At 57.5% G+C, this 13,623-nt stretch overlaps 1 protein-coding gene across 1 annotated transcript in view; it reads left to right on the top strand.

Annotated features, from left to right (window-relative positions):
* Window positions 1-6,333, top strand: part of LOC116779928 (estradiol 17-beta-dehydrogenase 8-like) — a 79,557-nt gene extending 73,224 nt beyond the window's left edge. Inside the window, 7 exon segments of the mRNA XM_032674440.1 lie at window positions 3,603-3,703; window positions 4,384-4,416; window positions 4,537-4,557; window positions 5,285-5,320; window positions 5,439-5,474; window positions 5,734-5,799; window positions 6,193-6,333. Of these exon segments, the coding sequence (XP_032530331.1) occupies window positions 3,603-3,703; window positions 4,384-4,416; window positions 4,537-4,557; window positions 5,285-5,320; window positions 5,439-5,474; window positions 5,734-5,772 (266 nt within the window). The 3' untranslated portion in view covers window positions 5,773-5,799; window positions 6,193-6,333.
* The last annotated feature ends 7,290 nt before the right edge of the window (window positions 6,334-13,623 follow it).

Here is a 13,623-nt window from a genome sequence, read left to right on the forward strand (position 1 = left end):
ATTCTCCCCTGGGACATCACATCCTGTCTGTGACATCTCATCCTCCTCTCTGACGTCACATCATCCCTGTGACATCATATCCTTCTCTGTGACATCCTCATGTCCTCGATTTCCCAGAGTCCCTCAGTAGCTACATGAGGTTGGAGAGAATGAAACTCAGCCGGAGGTCTCTGTCCTGTTGTCCTGGTTTTCACTGGGATAATGGACTGGTTTACAGTCACTGCCCACAACAGGGACTTGTCTCAGCACAGAATCATGGAATCATGGATTGGTTTGGGTGGGAAGGGACCTTAAAGCTCATCCTGTGCCACCCCCTGGCATGGGCAGGGACACCTTCCACTAGACCAGGTTACTCCAAGCCCCATCCATCCTGGTCTTGGACACTTCCAGGGATGGGGCAGCCACAGCTTCTCAGGGCAACTTGTGCCAGGGTCTCCCCCCTCACAGGGAAAACCTTCTTCCCAATATCCCCCTAAACCTGCCCTCTGTCAGTGGGAAACCATTCCCCCTTCTCCCATCCCTACAGGTCCTTGTCCAAAATCCCTCGGCAGCTCTCTGGGAGCCCCTCGAGGCACTGGAAGGGGCTCTAAGGCCTCTCTGGAGCCTTCTCTTCTCCAGGTTGAACAAACCCAATTGTCCCAGAGCAGAGGGGCTCCAGCCCTCAGAGCATCTTTGTGGCCTCCTCTGGATCCACTCCAACAGGTCCATTCCTCCTGATCTGGGCCCCCAGAGCTGGAGGCAGCACTGCAGGTGGGGTCTCACCTGAGGGCAGCAGAGGGGCACATTCCCCTCCTCCCCTGCCCCCGGGATGAGCCCCGCACACGGGGGGTTTCCGGGCTGGCTCGTGTCCCATTTGTCACCCACCAGCACCCCCAGAGCCCTCTCCCAGCAGGGACTTCCATCCCTTCCTCCCCCAGCCTGCACCGATCCCGGGGGTTGCCCTGACCTGGCTGCACCACCTTGGTCTTGTCCAACCTCAGCAGATTCCCGTGTGTGCCGGGAAACGGGGGGAAGGGGAATTCACCCGACTCTTGGAGATTTGTTTGTCTGGTGGTGCCCCAGGGAAAAACAAAACCCTGTCAGTCTCATCTAGTCTGTCCCATATTCCACCCAGGGACCCTCCACCAAACAGATCCACAATGAGGTGGGGGGAATTTCAGGGCCCTTTTTGGGCACTGACACGTCACAGCCAAAGGAAAACCCCTCAGTGGATATTTCCACCAGTTACTCCAGCATTGACAAAACTGGCAGCACCTTTATAAAGGACTCCCTCCAACAGTCTGAGGAATAACACTCTTTTTTAATACAAATTGGCACAGGTTAAAGGTTCCTGGTGCTCAGGAACAGGGTCTGACTGCAAAAACACACTTCAAACAATGTCAAAATTGTTGTTAAAGCAAAGTAAAGCACAACCTCTAAACCAAACCAATCTACAAATACATTAGGAAGCAAAAGCCAGCTCTAGTCCTTCCAAGCAGTGACTAACACGCAGAGCTGACACTTCCCACCCAGCACAGGCGTCCCTGAGGGGGAGGAAGGCAGGTTCAACCCCTCCGTTGATCCCAGAAGTTTCAGTGGAAATGTCCCTCCAATTCTTTCCCCATTTCCAACCATCTTTTATGCTCTTTCTTTAGGTTTAGGAGGAGTTTGAGGGTTTCTACTGAGAAGTGCTACAATTGTTTCTGGGTGCCTGGGGAGCTTTGTGGGGCATCGTGACCTTATCCCAGTCGGGAAGTAGCAGCTGGAGTCTCTTTGCTGTTTGGGAAGCAGCAGCTGGTTTTCCTCTCTAATTCCTCTTCTATGTTAACTTTTAGCCTTATCTCTCTCTCCACACTCTGGGAACATTTCTCTGGCTTATCCAGGTCCCCCTGGATGCCATCCTGTCCCCCAGGTGTGTCACCTGCCCTGCTCAGCTCAGTGTCACGGGCTCAGGGTGCCCTCCATGCCTTGGCCTCCAACATTAAGGAAGATGTCGGATATTGGGGTCAGGAGTGAGGAATTGGAGGGTGTGGAGTCCAGTTGGGAATTCCTTGCTGGGGATAAGGGCACGGACAGCGGGATTGGGAAGGAGGCAGCAGTCCTCAGCCTCTGGAGGCGTCTCCTGCAGAGAGGGAGGGACAGGAATGACTTTGAGAAAGATCTTGCAAACTGCCATTGGAAGAGGTGCCCAGGATGAGATGGAATTCCCTGTAGTGGAGGCAATCACATCCCCTTGGGGTGCAGGGGCTGTAAATGCTCCCCCTGAGCCGTTTGACCTCCCCTGGGCCCCTCCTCAGTCAACGTTCCTCAATTATCCAACAAACGAGGCACGAAGCAGAAAGGAGCAAAAGGAAAATCTTCCAGGTCACTGCCGGTTCCTGGGGAAAATCCAAGGCAAATAGTTAAGTCATTGACCTGAGATGTTTTCCCAGCTGCCCCACAATGGTCTCTTGTGTCTGGTCAGGGGCCCGTAAGGATGGAAGGTGTTGCGGAAATGTGGCCAAAGGTGAGTGGAGAATTGAGGTTGTGTCAGGTGCCGGGAGCCCCCGCTCAGTGCCTGTCCTTGATCTCTGCCCACGGGGGTCCCAGCACAGAGGGGCCTCTGAGGCGGGTGGGCAGGGAGGGAGAGTGGGGCAGGAAGGTGCCATCCTGCTGAGGGCCAGCACTGGGCCCAGGGCAGGGCAGGGCCATCCCTGGGGACGGGGGCACTGGGGCAGCTGTGTCCCAGGGCCAGCCCAGTGTGGAGCCAGAGCCCTGCTGGGCTGCCAGTCCCTGGCCCCCCCTGCCTGGGTCAGCTCAGCAGAGCGGGGCCCGGTTGATGCGGGAGGACACGGTGTGCCCAGCTGGGACAGGGGCAGGGCCAACAAAGGGCATCTGCCCCTCTGGGCTCTGCTCGGGGAGGGCGTGGTTGGGCCTGCACCACTTGGGGGCTGCAGTGCCCGCAAATGGGCTGGAGCCGGGCACTGCCACCACCCCAGCACTTCCCTGGGCCCAGCCCTTGTGTGCCAGGGCCAGCATTGCCCAGTGCTCCCCAGTGCCTGCCCAGACTGGAGATCCCAGTCACCCGACTGTGCCCATTGCCCGTCAGCCCCTTTATCTCCCAGTTCCCGGTTTCCCTGATCCCGGGGTCCTGGTGCCCCAAGAAGGGGGCCAGTGCCAGCCCCACGTTCAACCAAGGGGCTGGAATAGGAACAGGGACAATTGTGCTCAGACACGCCGGGTTTGGGGTTGGGCTGAACTCTGGGGTGTCCCAGAGGGAAAGCTCTGGGAAGGGATGGGCAGGAGGACATGGGGGGATCAGGCTTTCGGGGCTGTTGGAGGATGGATTGTGTTGTTGTGGGATTGTCCCCACAGGGTATGCAGCTGCTTTCAGTTCCCTGCCCACCCCCTTGGCACCCGCAGGTGCCTGGGCCCTTCCAGGGGCAGCTGCCCCGTGCAGGAAGCTGGAGGGATGCCGGGGAAGGTGACTGGATGGGTGCCGCAGGCGGGATGGACTCTGTGCCAGGGCTGGGCTTGTGGCCAGGGCTGGGGGCTGTGCCCAGCCGGGCTTTGCCCCAGGGGCTCTCGGGGAGGGGGCAGGGAGGAGTCCCGGCAGGGATAAATATGCTCCTGCCCTTGTGCAGCCTCAGCCAGCGCTGCCCAGGCCCAGAGGAAGATGAAGGTCGCTGTGCTCAGCGTGGCCCTGCTCTTCACCATCCTGCTGAGCCCCCCGGCAGATGCCAAGGTGAGGCCCCCATGCCACGGCCATGGGCTCAGGGATGGGCCCCTTCCCAATCCAGGGGCTCCCCCAGCACTCCCCAGCACCCCCAGCCCCGGGCCAGCCCACTTTCTTCTGGCCACAATTCCCTCTCTCTTTCCCCTTCCTACAATTCAGCTCCTGCTGCTGCAGCTCCACTTCCTCACGGGATGCTTGCACCTGGCTCCCTCCTGGCACAGTCCCAATCCTTCCTGCGCTTTCTGACCCCAAATCCCACCTTTTTGGGCCTCCCCATCCCATCCTCTTGGTTCCCTGGGGCATCTCCCCACCATCTCCTCTCTTTCCCAGCCAAGGCAAAGGCCCAACCCAAACTGGGTGGAACTGGACCAAGCCCCACTGGAGTCCAAGGAGGACAAACAGGTCCAAGCTCCACACTGGGCTCAAGTGGGACAAGGCCTGGCCAGGTTGAAGAGGCACCAACTGGGAAATGCCCTGCCATGGCCCATTCCCAGGGCCTTTCCTCCAGGCTTTGCCCTTGATCCCTTGCCTTTCCCCCTGCACTGGTGTCCCCAACTTGCCTGGGAGCCACAATCCCACAGAGCCCCGCTCAGCCCAGGGGGCAGCCGGGGTTGGAGGGGGTGAGGACACCCGTGTCCCCCCAGCCCCACAAGGCCAACCCCAACCAAACCTTTGCTCTCCTCCTGCAGCCCGTTCAGGCCGGCGGCGTCCAATGTGGGGAGGTAAGTCTGAGAGTTTGGGGGCACCCAGTGTGGGAACTGGGGGGGGCACTTTGGGCCCCCATCCCTTCCTGGCACTGGGGACACCCCAGTGACCAGTGACGTCTCCTTGTCTCTCTACAGGCAGGCGTGATCGGCGGCCCGGTGGGTACCAGGGCTTGTGCTGGGCCCAGACCCTCCCCTCTGGTGGCCACCACCCTCCAGGGCATCCCAGTGCTCCCCAGTCCACCCCAGTGTGCACCGGGGAGGCCCCTTCCTCAGGGCCCCCACTCTATTCCCACACACCCCAGTCCACCCCACCACACACACACAGGGCATCATTCCCACACCATTTCTTCCCTTCTTTCTCCTCTAATCCTTCCCCTTTCCCATTGCCCACGAGACTCGTGTCCAGAAATCCCCTTCCCTGACCCCTCAGTCCCAAACTTGCTCCCAGTCCCGTCCAGTTTTCTCCTCCTCCCCATTTCTTCTGCCCCCACCCCTGCCCTGCTTCATTCCCCGTGTCTCCTCCACTGGAATCCCTTCCTCCTCCCCCACATCCCCCACAGTCCCATCCCTTCCACACCCCAATTCCCATCCTCTGGGGTCTCCAATTCCCCCCACTTCACCCTCTTTGGGTCCACTCCTCCTCCCTTCCACCCTCCCTGCAGGTCCTGAATTCCCCTGGCTCTCCTTGTCTCCATCCCCACCCTGGGCCCTGCAGGAACAGGGATCCCAGGGGAAACTGGGTGCAGTGGGCCTGGGGGGAGCAGAAGTCATTTTCCCTCTCAGACCAGGGCCAACTGAGGCCTTGGGGGTCTGGGGACACCCGTGTCCCTCCCCCAGCCCCACAGGGGCCAATCCTACTTAAACCTTTGCTCTCCTTCCCCAGCCACTTGCCGGACAAGGAGGAGGTGGATGTGTCGGGGTAAGTCCTGGAGTTGGGATGTCCTCAGTGTGGGAAATGGGGGGAAATGTAGTCCCCCCATCCCTCCTGGGCCTTGGGACACCCCAGTGACCAGTGACATCTCACGCTCTCTCTCCAGGGAGGCATGGATGTCCATCGAGTGAAGAGGTCTGAGGTGGGTACCCCGAGTTCTGCTGGGCTCAGACCATCCCCTCTCATGGTCACAACCCTCCCCGGCATCCCAGTGTGTCCCAGTCCAGCCCAGTGTGTCCCAGTACATCCCAGTGTGTCCCAGTAAAGCCCAGTGTGCCCCAGTCCAGTCCAGTGTGTCCCAGTCCACCCCAGTGTGTCCCAGTCCTGCCATGTGTGTCCCAGTCCAGCCCAGTTTGCCCCAGTTCACCCCAGTGTGTCTCTAACCCTGCCTTTGTCCCCAGCCCCCTGTGGCTGACCAAGTGGAGCTGCAGCGCCAGTGACGCTCGGCTGCCTCTCTGCATGTCCAGGTGAGAAATATCGGAGGGTCCTCAGCCCCCCAAAGGAGCCTGGCAGGGCCCTGGGGGGTCCCTGAGCCCTCTGCAGTGGGCAGAGCTTGGGGACAGCAGAGGGACACGCAGGGGGCTGTCCCTGCTCCGTGTCCCGGGGCAGCTGGACAGAGCTGCCCCCAAGCCTTGCCTTGCACTGGGGGCTCTGCAGACCCCCAGGGTCAGCGGGAGGGCAGGGAGGGGCTCGGGGAGGTGTCAGAGCATCCCGGGCTCAGGGGCTCTGGGGGCCACATGGATCTCAGCATCCAATTCCCTTCTCCTGCCCCAGCTCCCTGCAGACAGACGGGGTGGGGACAAGGCCCCTCCCATGTCCCAGTGGACACCGGGGGTGAGGTTTGGGGCTCTGTCTTTCAGGACTGGAAGTGGTGGTGACACCCGTGTCCTGTCCCCCTCCAGCAGCATGAGGAGATGATCATCCCTGGAGGACCCCCCTGATCCCCTGGGTGCCCTGGCAATTTCCCTGCAATAATCAATAAACCCCTGCAGCAAAACAAATGCTCTATGTCTGTCTGTGTGTGTGTGTTCCCACATCCACGGGTGCCTTCCCGTGTCCATGTGTGTTCCCACGTCCCCTGGGGCACCCGGTGGTTTGGGGGCACAGCGGGAAACAGGGTCTGACTGGGGCTGTCCAAGCACCGTCCCCAAGGAGCACAGCTTGGTGTCGGGGCAGGGGAGGGTCAGGGACAATCGGCCAAGGTCCCTCAGTCCTTCCCTGTGCTCTGGGAGGGATGGAAAAGGGGATCAAAGGAGCCAGTGGGTGTCAAATGCCCCCAGATCTCAAGGGACAGGTTCGGGGCTGAAGGGATGGAGAGCAGCCCTGCATCCAAGGCCATGGGGATAGTGGGGGATGAAAAGCAGGATGGGAGCCAGCAATGGGAACTCATAGTCCACAACCCCCCGTGTCCTGGGCTCATCCCACAGCGTGGGCAGCAGGGGAGGGGGGGTTCTGCCCCTCTGCTCTGCTCAGCTGAGACCCCTCCTGCAGTGCTGCCTCCAGCTCTGGGCTCCTCTGGCTGTCTGCAACGCACCCACCTGCAATGGCAATGTATGATGGATTAGTGGGATGGGGGAGACCTCCAGGCCTTAGGCTGCTAGCCCCATTACCTGCGCGGTGAATGCCCTTCCCCCTGCCCCAGCACGTGGCCGGCGACCCCGCAAGGAGCACACAGACCACTAGGGAGGGACGGACGAAAGAGAAAGTTTACTGGGGGGAAGGGGTTTCTAAAGTTTTTAGGAGGGTCAAAAGGGGGCCAATCACAAGTTCAGGGGCACAGAAAAAACCAATCAGGTAAGGGGTCAACAGCCAACAGGAAGGGGTTAACAGGGACCAATAAGAAACACCTCAGAACACTTTCCCAGGACACCTTCTATGAAAGACAAGTACCTCACAGGGGGTGTCGGGAAGAAGAAACAGTAACCTTGCAGAAAATACAAAAAACCATTTTGAAACCTGTTTAAACCACGTTAAAACCTTCTGTTTCTATAACATTTGAACTGTTTTCCTCTTTCTCCTCACCAATCCATCTCTGACAGGACTTCTTCCATCCTGCATATGGCAAATCCATTGCCACAGCAATGGCTTGGGGGGATTCCCCTGCCAACCCTGGCATCTCCTGCAGCTCCATGGGCTCCTCAGCACAGCAAAGACACGCACCTCTTGGGGCACTTCCAGAGGAGGTCACCCAGGGGATCCCAGGGCTGCAGCACCTCTCTGATGGAGACAGGCTGAGAGAGTGGGGACTCTTCAGCCTGCAGAAGATAAGGCTGTGGGGAGACCTCCTTGGGGCCTTCCAGTACTTCAAGGCAGCGTTTTAGAGACATGTGGGCAAAGGGTTCAGTAGGACAGGGGGTGAGGGAGTTAAACCAAAAGAGGGGAGGTTCAAAATAGAGAGAGGGAAGAAATATTTGATGATGAGAATGAAACACAGGAAGACATCTGCAGGGAGGTGGTGGATGCCCCATCCCTGCAAACATTCAAGGCCAGGTTGGATGGGGCTCTGAGCAAGGTGATCTAGGAAAGATGTCTCTGCTCCCCCTCCAGGGGATCCCCCGCCCTGTGCTCTTGGCTACCGGAGCGATGGGCAGCTCTCAAAGGATGCAAGTGCCCAGAGAGCAGAGGGAACACACAGGACCTTTGTTAGCAGGGACATCTTCAGGTGAGATGGGAATCGTTTGGATCAACACGCTCAGGTTCCCCTGTTTTGTCTCTCTGTGGTTGCACAGAACTGTCAGAAGAGACCGATAACCACGAGGTGCCCCAGTGTCACAGGGTGCCTTTGGGTCCCTGAGGCCCTGCATTGTCACAGGCTCCTCCTTGCCATCCAGAGGCCAGGAAGTGTCAGAGGTGTCTCAGGGCACCAGGAGGTCCCGCAGGGTCAAGGGGCAGCCTTGATTCCATGTGTCCCTGGAGTGTCCCAATGTCCCCGTGGCTCCAGGAGGCCCCGCTGTGCCACAGAGGAGCAGCATTGGGCCGATATCAAAGGACCCCAAAGCGATGTCACTGTGAACTCTTGAGGACTGGAAGGAGCCGGGGAGACCCGAAGGCCAAAAAGAGCCGGGGAGAGCCAAAGTCCGAGCCGTGCCCCGGAGCCAGGTAGAGCTGAGAAACAAAAGGAGTCGGGAAGACCTGGCAACACCATCGCGCCCTGACCCCACATTTCAGGATCAAGAAATAGGTTTGTCAAAAAGCAGGTGGGGTGGTAGGAAGGGGCAGAGGCAGCAGAGCCCAGCGCAAAGCGAGTGGCTCCAGGCACGGCTTCTCCCGCCCGCCGGGAGAGCGCAGGGGCAGGAGCCCTTTGCTGGGTCTGGCTCCCGGCGCTGCCGGCGCTCGGCGGTTTTGGGGTTTGGCTTTGGGGTCTGACGGGAGGAATTATTGCTGTGGTGGTGGGTGGCAGAGGGGTTGTCACCAGGTCCAGTCACAGGGCACAGACAGCAGGTGTAGTGGGTTGGCCCTGCCTGGATTCATGAGGCAAGAGCTGGCAGAGGTCACTTCCTGATCACCTTCACAGGCAAAACAGACTCCAAGGGGGGATATGAACTGATGCCGAAAAACCTTGGAATGACAGAACTGCTCAGAGACTTGGTATCTTTAAGCAGCAAGGCATTTGTTTCTTCAGCGTTGGGAGTAAGGCAGCTCCCTGACCTTCCTGGCCTTGTGGAAGACCCCCCTCCTCTGCAGGATCCAGTCTGGGGGTGAAGGGGTTGGGGGTCCCTGGTGGATGTTGGGGGTCCCAGGGGGGTCGGGTTAGTTTGGGGTCCAAGGGGTGGTTTGGGGCGCATGGGGGGGGGTTCAGGGGGTGTTTTTGATGGTCCCCCTGACCTTCCTGGCATTGTGTAAGACCCCCTCTCCTCTGCAGGATCCAGTATGGGGGTGGAGGAGGTTGGGGGTCCCTGGTGGATGTTGGGGGTCCCGGGGGGGTTGGGGGTCCCAGGAGAGGTTTGGAGATGCCAGGGGTGGTTTGGGGGTCCCGGGGGGGGAGGTTTGGGGGGTTATTTTGTGGGTTCTCTGACCATTCCAGACCAGGTGCTTGAGACCATGGCGCAGGCGGGGAGGGGGGAGGGCCCAGGGGGGTCCCCGTGACCCCCAGGGCCAGCGAGGAGCTCCACTGCGGGTTCAGGGTGTCGATCTGCACCTGGGTGATGTCACCGTGATGTCACCGCGACACCATCGACAGCCGCAGTGATGTCATCGACACACAGAGTGATGTCATCACACAGCTACCCCCAAACGTCAGTGAGTTCCCCTGTGATGTCACTATGTTCCCCTATGACATCAGTACACTCCCTATGACATGAGCACATTCTCCTGTGACATCATTGCGTTCCCCTATGATACCACTGTGTTCTCCTATGACATCATCACATTCCCCTGTGACATCACCACGTTTCCTATGACATCCGCACACTCCTCTATGACATCACCACATTCCCCTATGACATCACCATACTCCCCTATGACATCGCCACCTTCCCTATGACATCACCCTGCCCTCTATGACATCACCACATTCCCCATGACATCACCATCTTCCCTATGACATCACCATGCTCCCTGTGACATCACCATGTTCCTCTCAGACATCACCACGTTCTCCTATGATATCCCCATGCTCCCCCATGACATCACCATGGTCCCCTGTGACATCACTGTGCCTACTATGGCATCACTACATTCCCCTATGACATCACCACCTTCCCTATGACATCACCACATTCCCTATGACATCAGGGCATTTCCCTATGATATCCCCATGCCCCCATGACCTCACGATGCCCCCATGACATCACCACATCCCCTAATCCATTCCCCCCCAGTTCCCCCTAGTCTCACCCAGTCTCTTCCAGTCACTTCCCCATCCCTCTCAATCCCTCCCAGTCCCCCCAGTCCTCCCCAGTCACTCTCAGTGTCCCCCAGTCCCCCACAGTCCCCACAGTGATGAATGTGATGTCACAGGGGAGCTTTGATGTCACAGGGGAGCTTTGATGTCACAGGGGAGATGTGATGTCATGGGAGGGGTGTGATGTCACAGGAGAGATCTGATGTCACAACAAGGACGTGACGTAAGAGGGATGTTATAATACCACAGAAAGGATGTGATGTCATATGATGAATGTGATGTCACAGGGAGGATGTGATGTCACAGGGAGGATGTGATATCAAAGAGGAGGATTTGATGTCACAGGGGAACTGTGATGTCACAGGGGAGGTGTGATGTAACATGATGGATGCAACATCACAGAGAAGGTGTGATGTCACAGGGAGGACATCATGTCACAGGAAGGATGTGATGTCACAAGGGAACTGTGATGTCACAGAGGAGATGTGATGTCACAGAGGAGGAGGTGACATCACAGGAAAACTGTGATGTCACAGGGGAACTGTCATGTCATAGCGGAGATGTGATGTCACAGAAAGGATATGACGTCCCAGAGGAGGATGTGATGTCACGGGGAACTGTGATGTCACAGGAAGGATGTGATGTCACAGCAAGAATGTGAAGGATGTGATGTCACTGTGGTTTTCCCCCTGGAGTTTAAAAAATGGTAACCCCCGAGGGGGTGGTGTCTCTCTTGGTGTTGACCCAATCAGCACTCCTGCAAAATTAAACATATCACATCAGACTGGGAAAGGAGGATGATGCAGTTGTTGGAGAAGAAGTGACTATGTTCTGAAGCCATGAGGAGAGGGGGCAGGAGCCCCACTGGGGGGCCACGGCCCCCCAGCCCCCGACTGGGGTCATAGAAACTATGGCAGAAAGCCAAGGAGATCAGAAACAAGCATGCAATTAAGCAGAGAGACAGAGAGATGTCTGAAGGAGAGAGAGAGCCGGCAACAGAGCAAGACTAAGCTCTCCAGAGACAGAGTTTGGGGTAAGAACTGAATCCAAAATTCCCCAAAACCCCTCTGAGACCTCCCAGAGAGGAGGAGGCGGTGGACTCCCACTTGAGGGGAGTCTTGGAATGCAGCAGCACCGGAGAGAGAGGAGCTGAGAGCTCGGAGACATCCCGGAGCTGGACTGGGACAGGCAGAAGGAATGCGGAGGAGGGCCTCGCCCCCCCGCTGCTGCCCAGCTGGCAGCCTGAGACAGAGCACAGGAGCTCTGATGGACCGCTTGAGGCAAAGACTTTCAACTGAAAGCTGCCCTAACGTTCTGACTCAGGGGAGCTTGAATCCCCTGAGGAAAGGGACCGTCACAAAGCCCCTGGCACTTCCTGATATAACATGGTGAGGCGAGACTGTTCCTGCTATTGCAACCCACGGAAGAGAGAGAGAGACCTTCGATTGGAGTCGAAGAGCCGAGAGGGGTGAGAGGAGACCCCTCTGGTGTCTATTGGAAAGGGATCCAGCTACAACAATCCAGCTACAGCTGCGGTATGGAAGAAGAGAGACACTGCTGCTCATGAGTGGAAAGGATCTTTTGTTTCTTCCCTTCTGAACGTTTATTGGAGAGAGAAGAGATTTGATCCAATGTAAATACTGATTTCTCATAGGAGAGATAGTTAGGATTATGTATATGATGTATTATAATAGTTATTTGTGTAGTGATTGTGATATAATTCCCTTGATCCCATATTGAGTCTTGCGTTGTGTCTGGGAAAACCATCTCACACTGGGGTGAGATGTGGGAGGGGTGCTTGGATCCGGGAATTGGATTCTAGGGGTCTCAAAACACGACAGTCATAGAGGAGGATGTGATGTCACAGGGAGGACGTGATGTCACAGGGGAGTTGTGATTTCACAGGAAAGATGTGATGTCACAGAAGAGGATGTGATGTCACAGGGAGGATGTGATGGAACAGGAAAGATGTGAAGAGTGTGATGTGACAGAAAAGGATGCGATGTCACAGGGACGATGTGATGTCACAGAGAAGGATGTGATGTCAAAGGAAGTATGTGAAGGATGTGATGTAACAGAGGAGGATGTGATGTCACAGGAAGGATATGATGTCACTGAGGAGGATGTGATGTCACAGGTAGGATGTGATGCCACAGGAGGATGTGATGTCACAGAGGAGGATGTGATGTCACAGGGGCGATGTGATGTCACGGGTAGGACGTGATGTCACAAAGGAGGATCTGATGTCACAGGCACTCTGCGAACAATGTGCTGTCACAGAGGAGGATGTGATGTCACAGTGAAGGATCTGATATCACAGGAAGGATGTGGTGTCACAGGAAGCTGTGATGTCACAGGAAAGATGTGATGTCACAGATGAGGATCTGATGTCAAAGGATGTGAAGGATGTGATTCACAGAGGAGGATGTGATGTCACAGCAGAAGATGTGATGTCACCGAGACAATGTGATGTCTCATGTAGTACGTGATGTCACAGAGGACGATGTTCCCCAGTCTCTGCGGGCAAGGCTGGCACTGACCCCCTTCTTGGGGCACCAGGACCCCGGGGTCAGGGAAACAGGGAGCTGGGAGATAAAGGGGCTGACAGGCAATGGGCACAGCCGGGTGACTGGGATCTCCAGTCTGGGCAGGCACTGGGGAGCACTGGGCAATGCTGGCCCTGGCAGACAAGGGCTGGGCCCAGGGAAGTGCTGGGGTGGTGGCAGTGCCCGGCTCCAGCCCATTTGCGGGCACTGCAGCCCCCAAGTGGTGCAGGCCCAGCCACGCCCTCCCCGAGCAGAGCCCAGAGGGGCAGATGCCCTTTGCTGGCCCTGCCCCTGTCCCAGCTGGGCACACCGTGTCCTCCCGCATCAGCCGGGCCCCACTTTGCTGAGCTGGTCCAGGCAGGGGGGGCCAGGGACTGGCAACCCAGCAGGGCTCTGGCTCCACACTGGGCTGGCCCTGGGACACAGCTGCCCCAGTGCCCCTGTCCCCAGGGATGGCCCTGCCCTGCCCTGGGCCCAGTGCTGGCCATCTGTCTAAGAGTAGGCCACTCTAAACAAACCTACGTCCTGAGGACCTCGCTGCCACCGTCCAAGCTACCTCGGCCCCAGCAGATAAACCTTAGGATTAAAGGGTGGGCTCAGTTCAGTGCACACTGTGTCTCACCTAAAATATCCATTGTGCAGGCTCAAAGGCCTTACCCACATTTGCAAAGCCCTGTATCACCAGTGCGCTTGTAACAAATGTGGGTGGAGACCTTTCCCAAGTCTTCGTTCGCGAAGACTGGCCATGATGAGATGAGGGGATTGAGTCCATCATCAGCACGTTTGCAGATGACACCAAGCTGGGGGGGAGTGTCGATCAGCTGGAAGGTAGGAGGGCTCTGCAGAGGGACCTGGATAGGTTGGAGAGTTGGGCTGATTCCAACGGGATGAGGTTCAACAAG

Source organism: Chiroxiphia lanceolata, chromosome 33 (assembly GCF_009829145.1).
Source record: "Chiroxiphia lanceolata isolate bChiLan1 chromosome 33, bChiLan1.pri, whole genome shotgun sequence".
In the NCBI taxonomy this organism is placed as follows: Eukaryota; Metazoa; Chordata; class Aves; order Passeriformes; family Pipridae; genus Chiroxiphia; species Chiroxiphia lanceolata.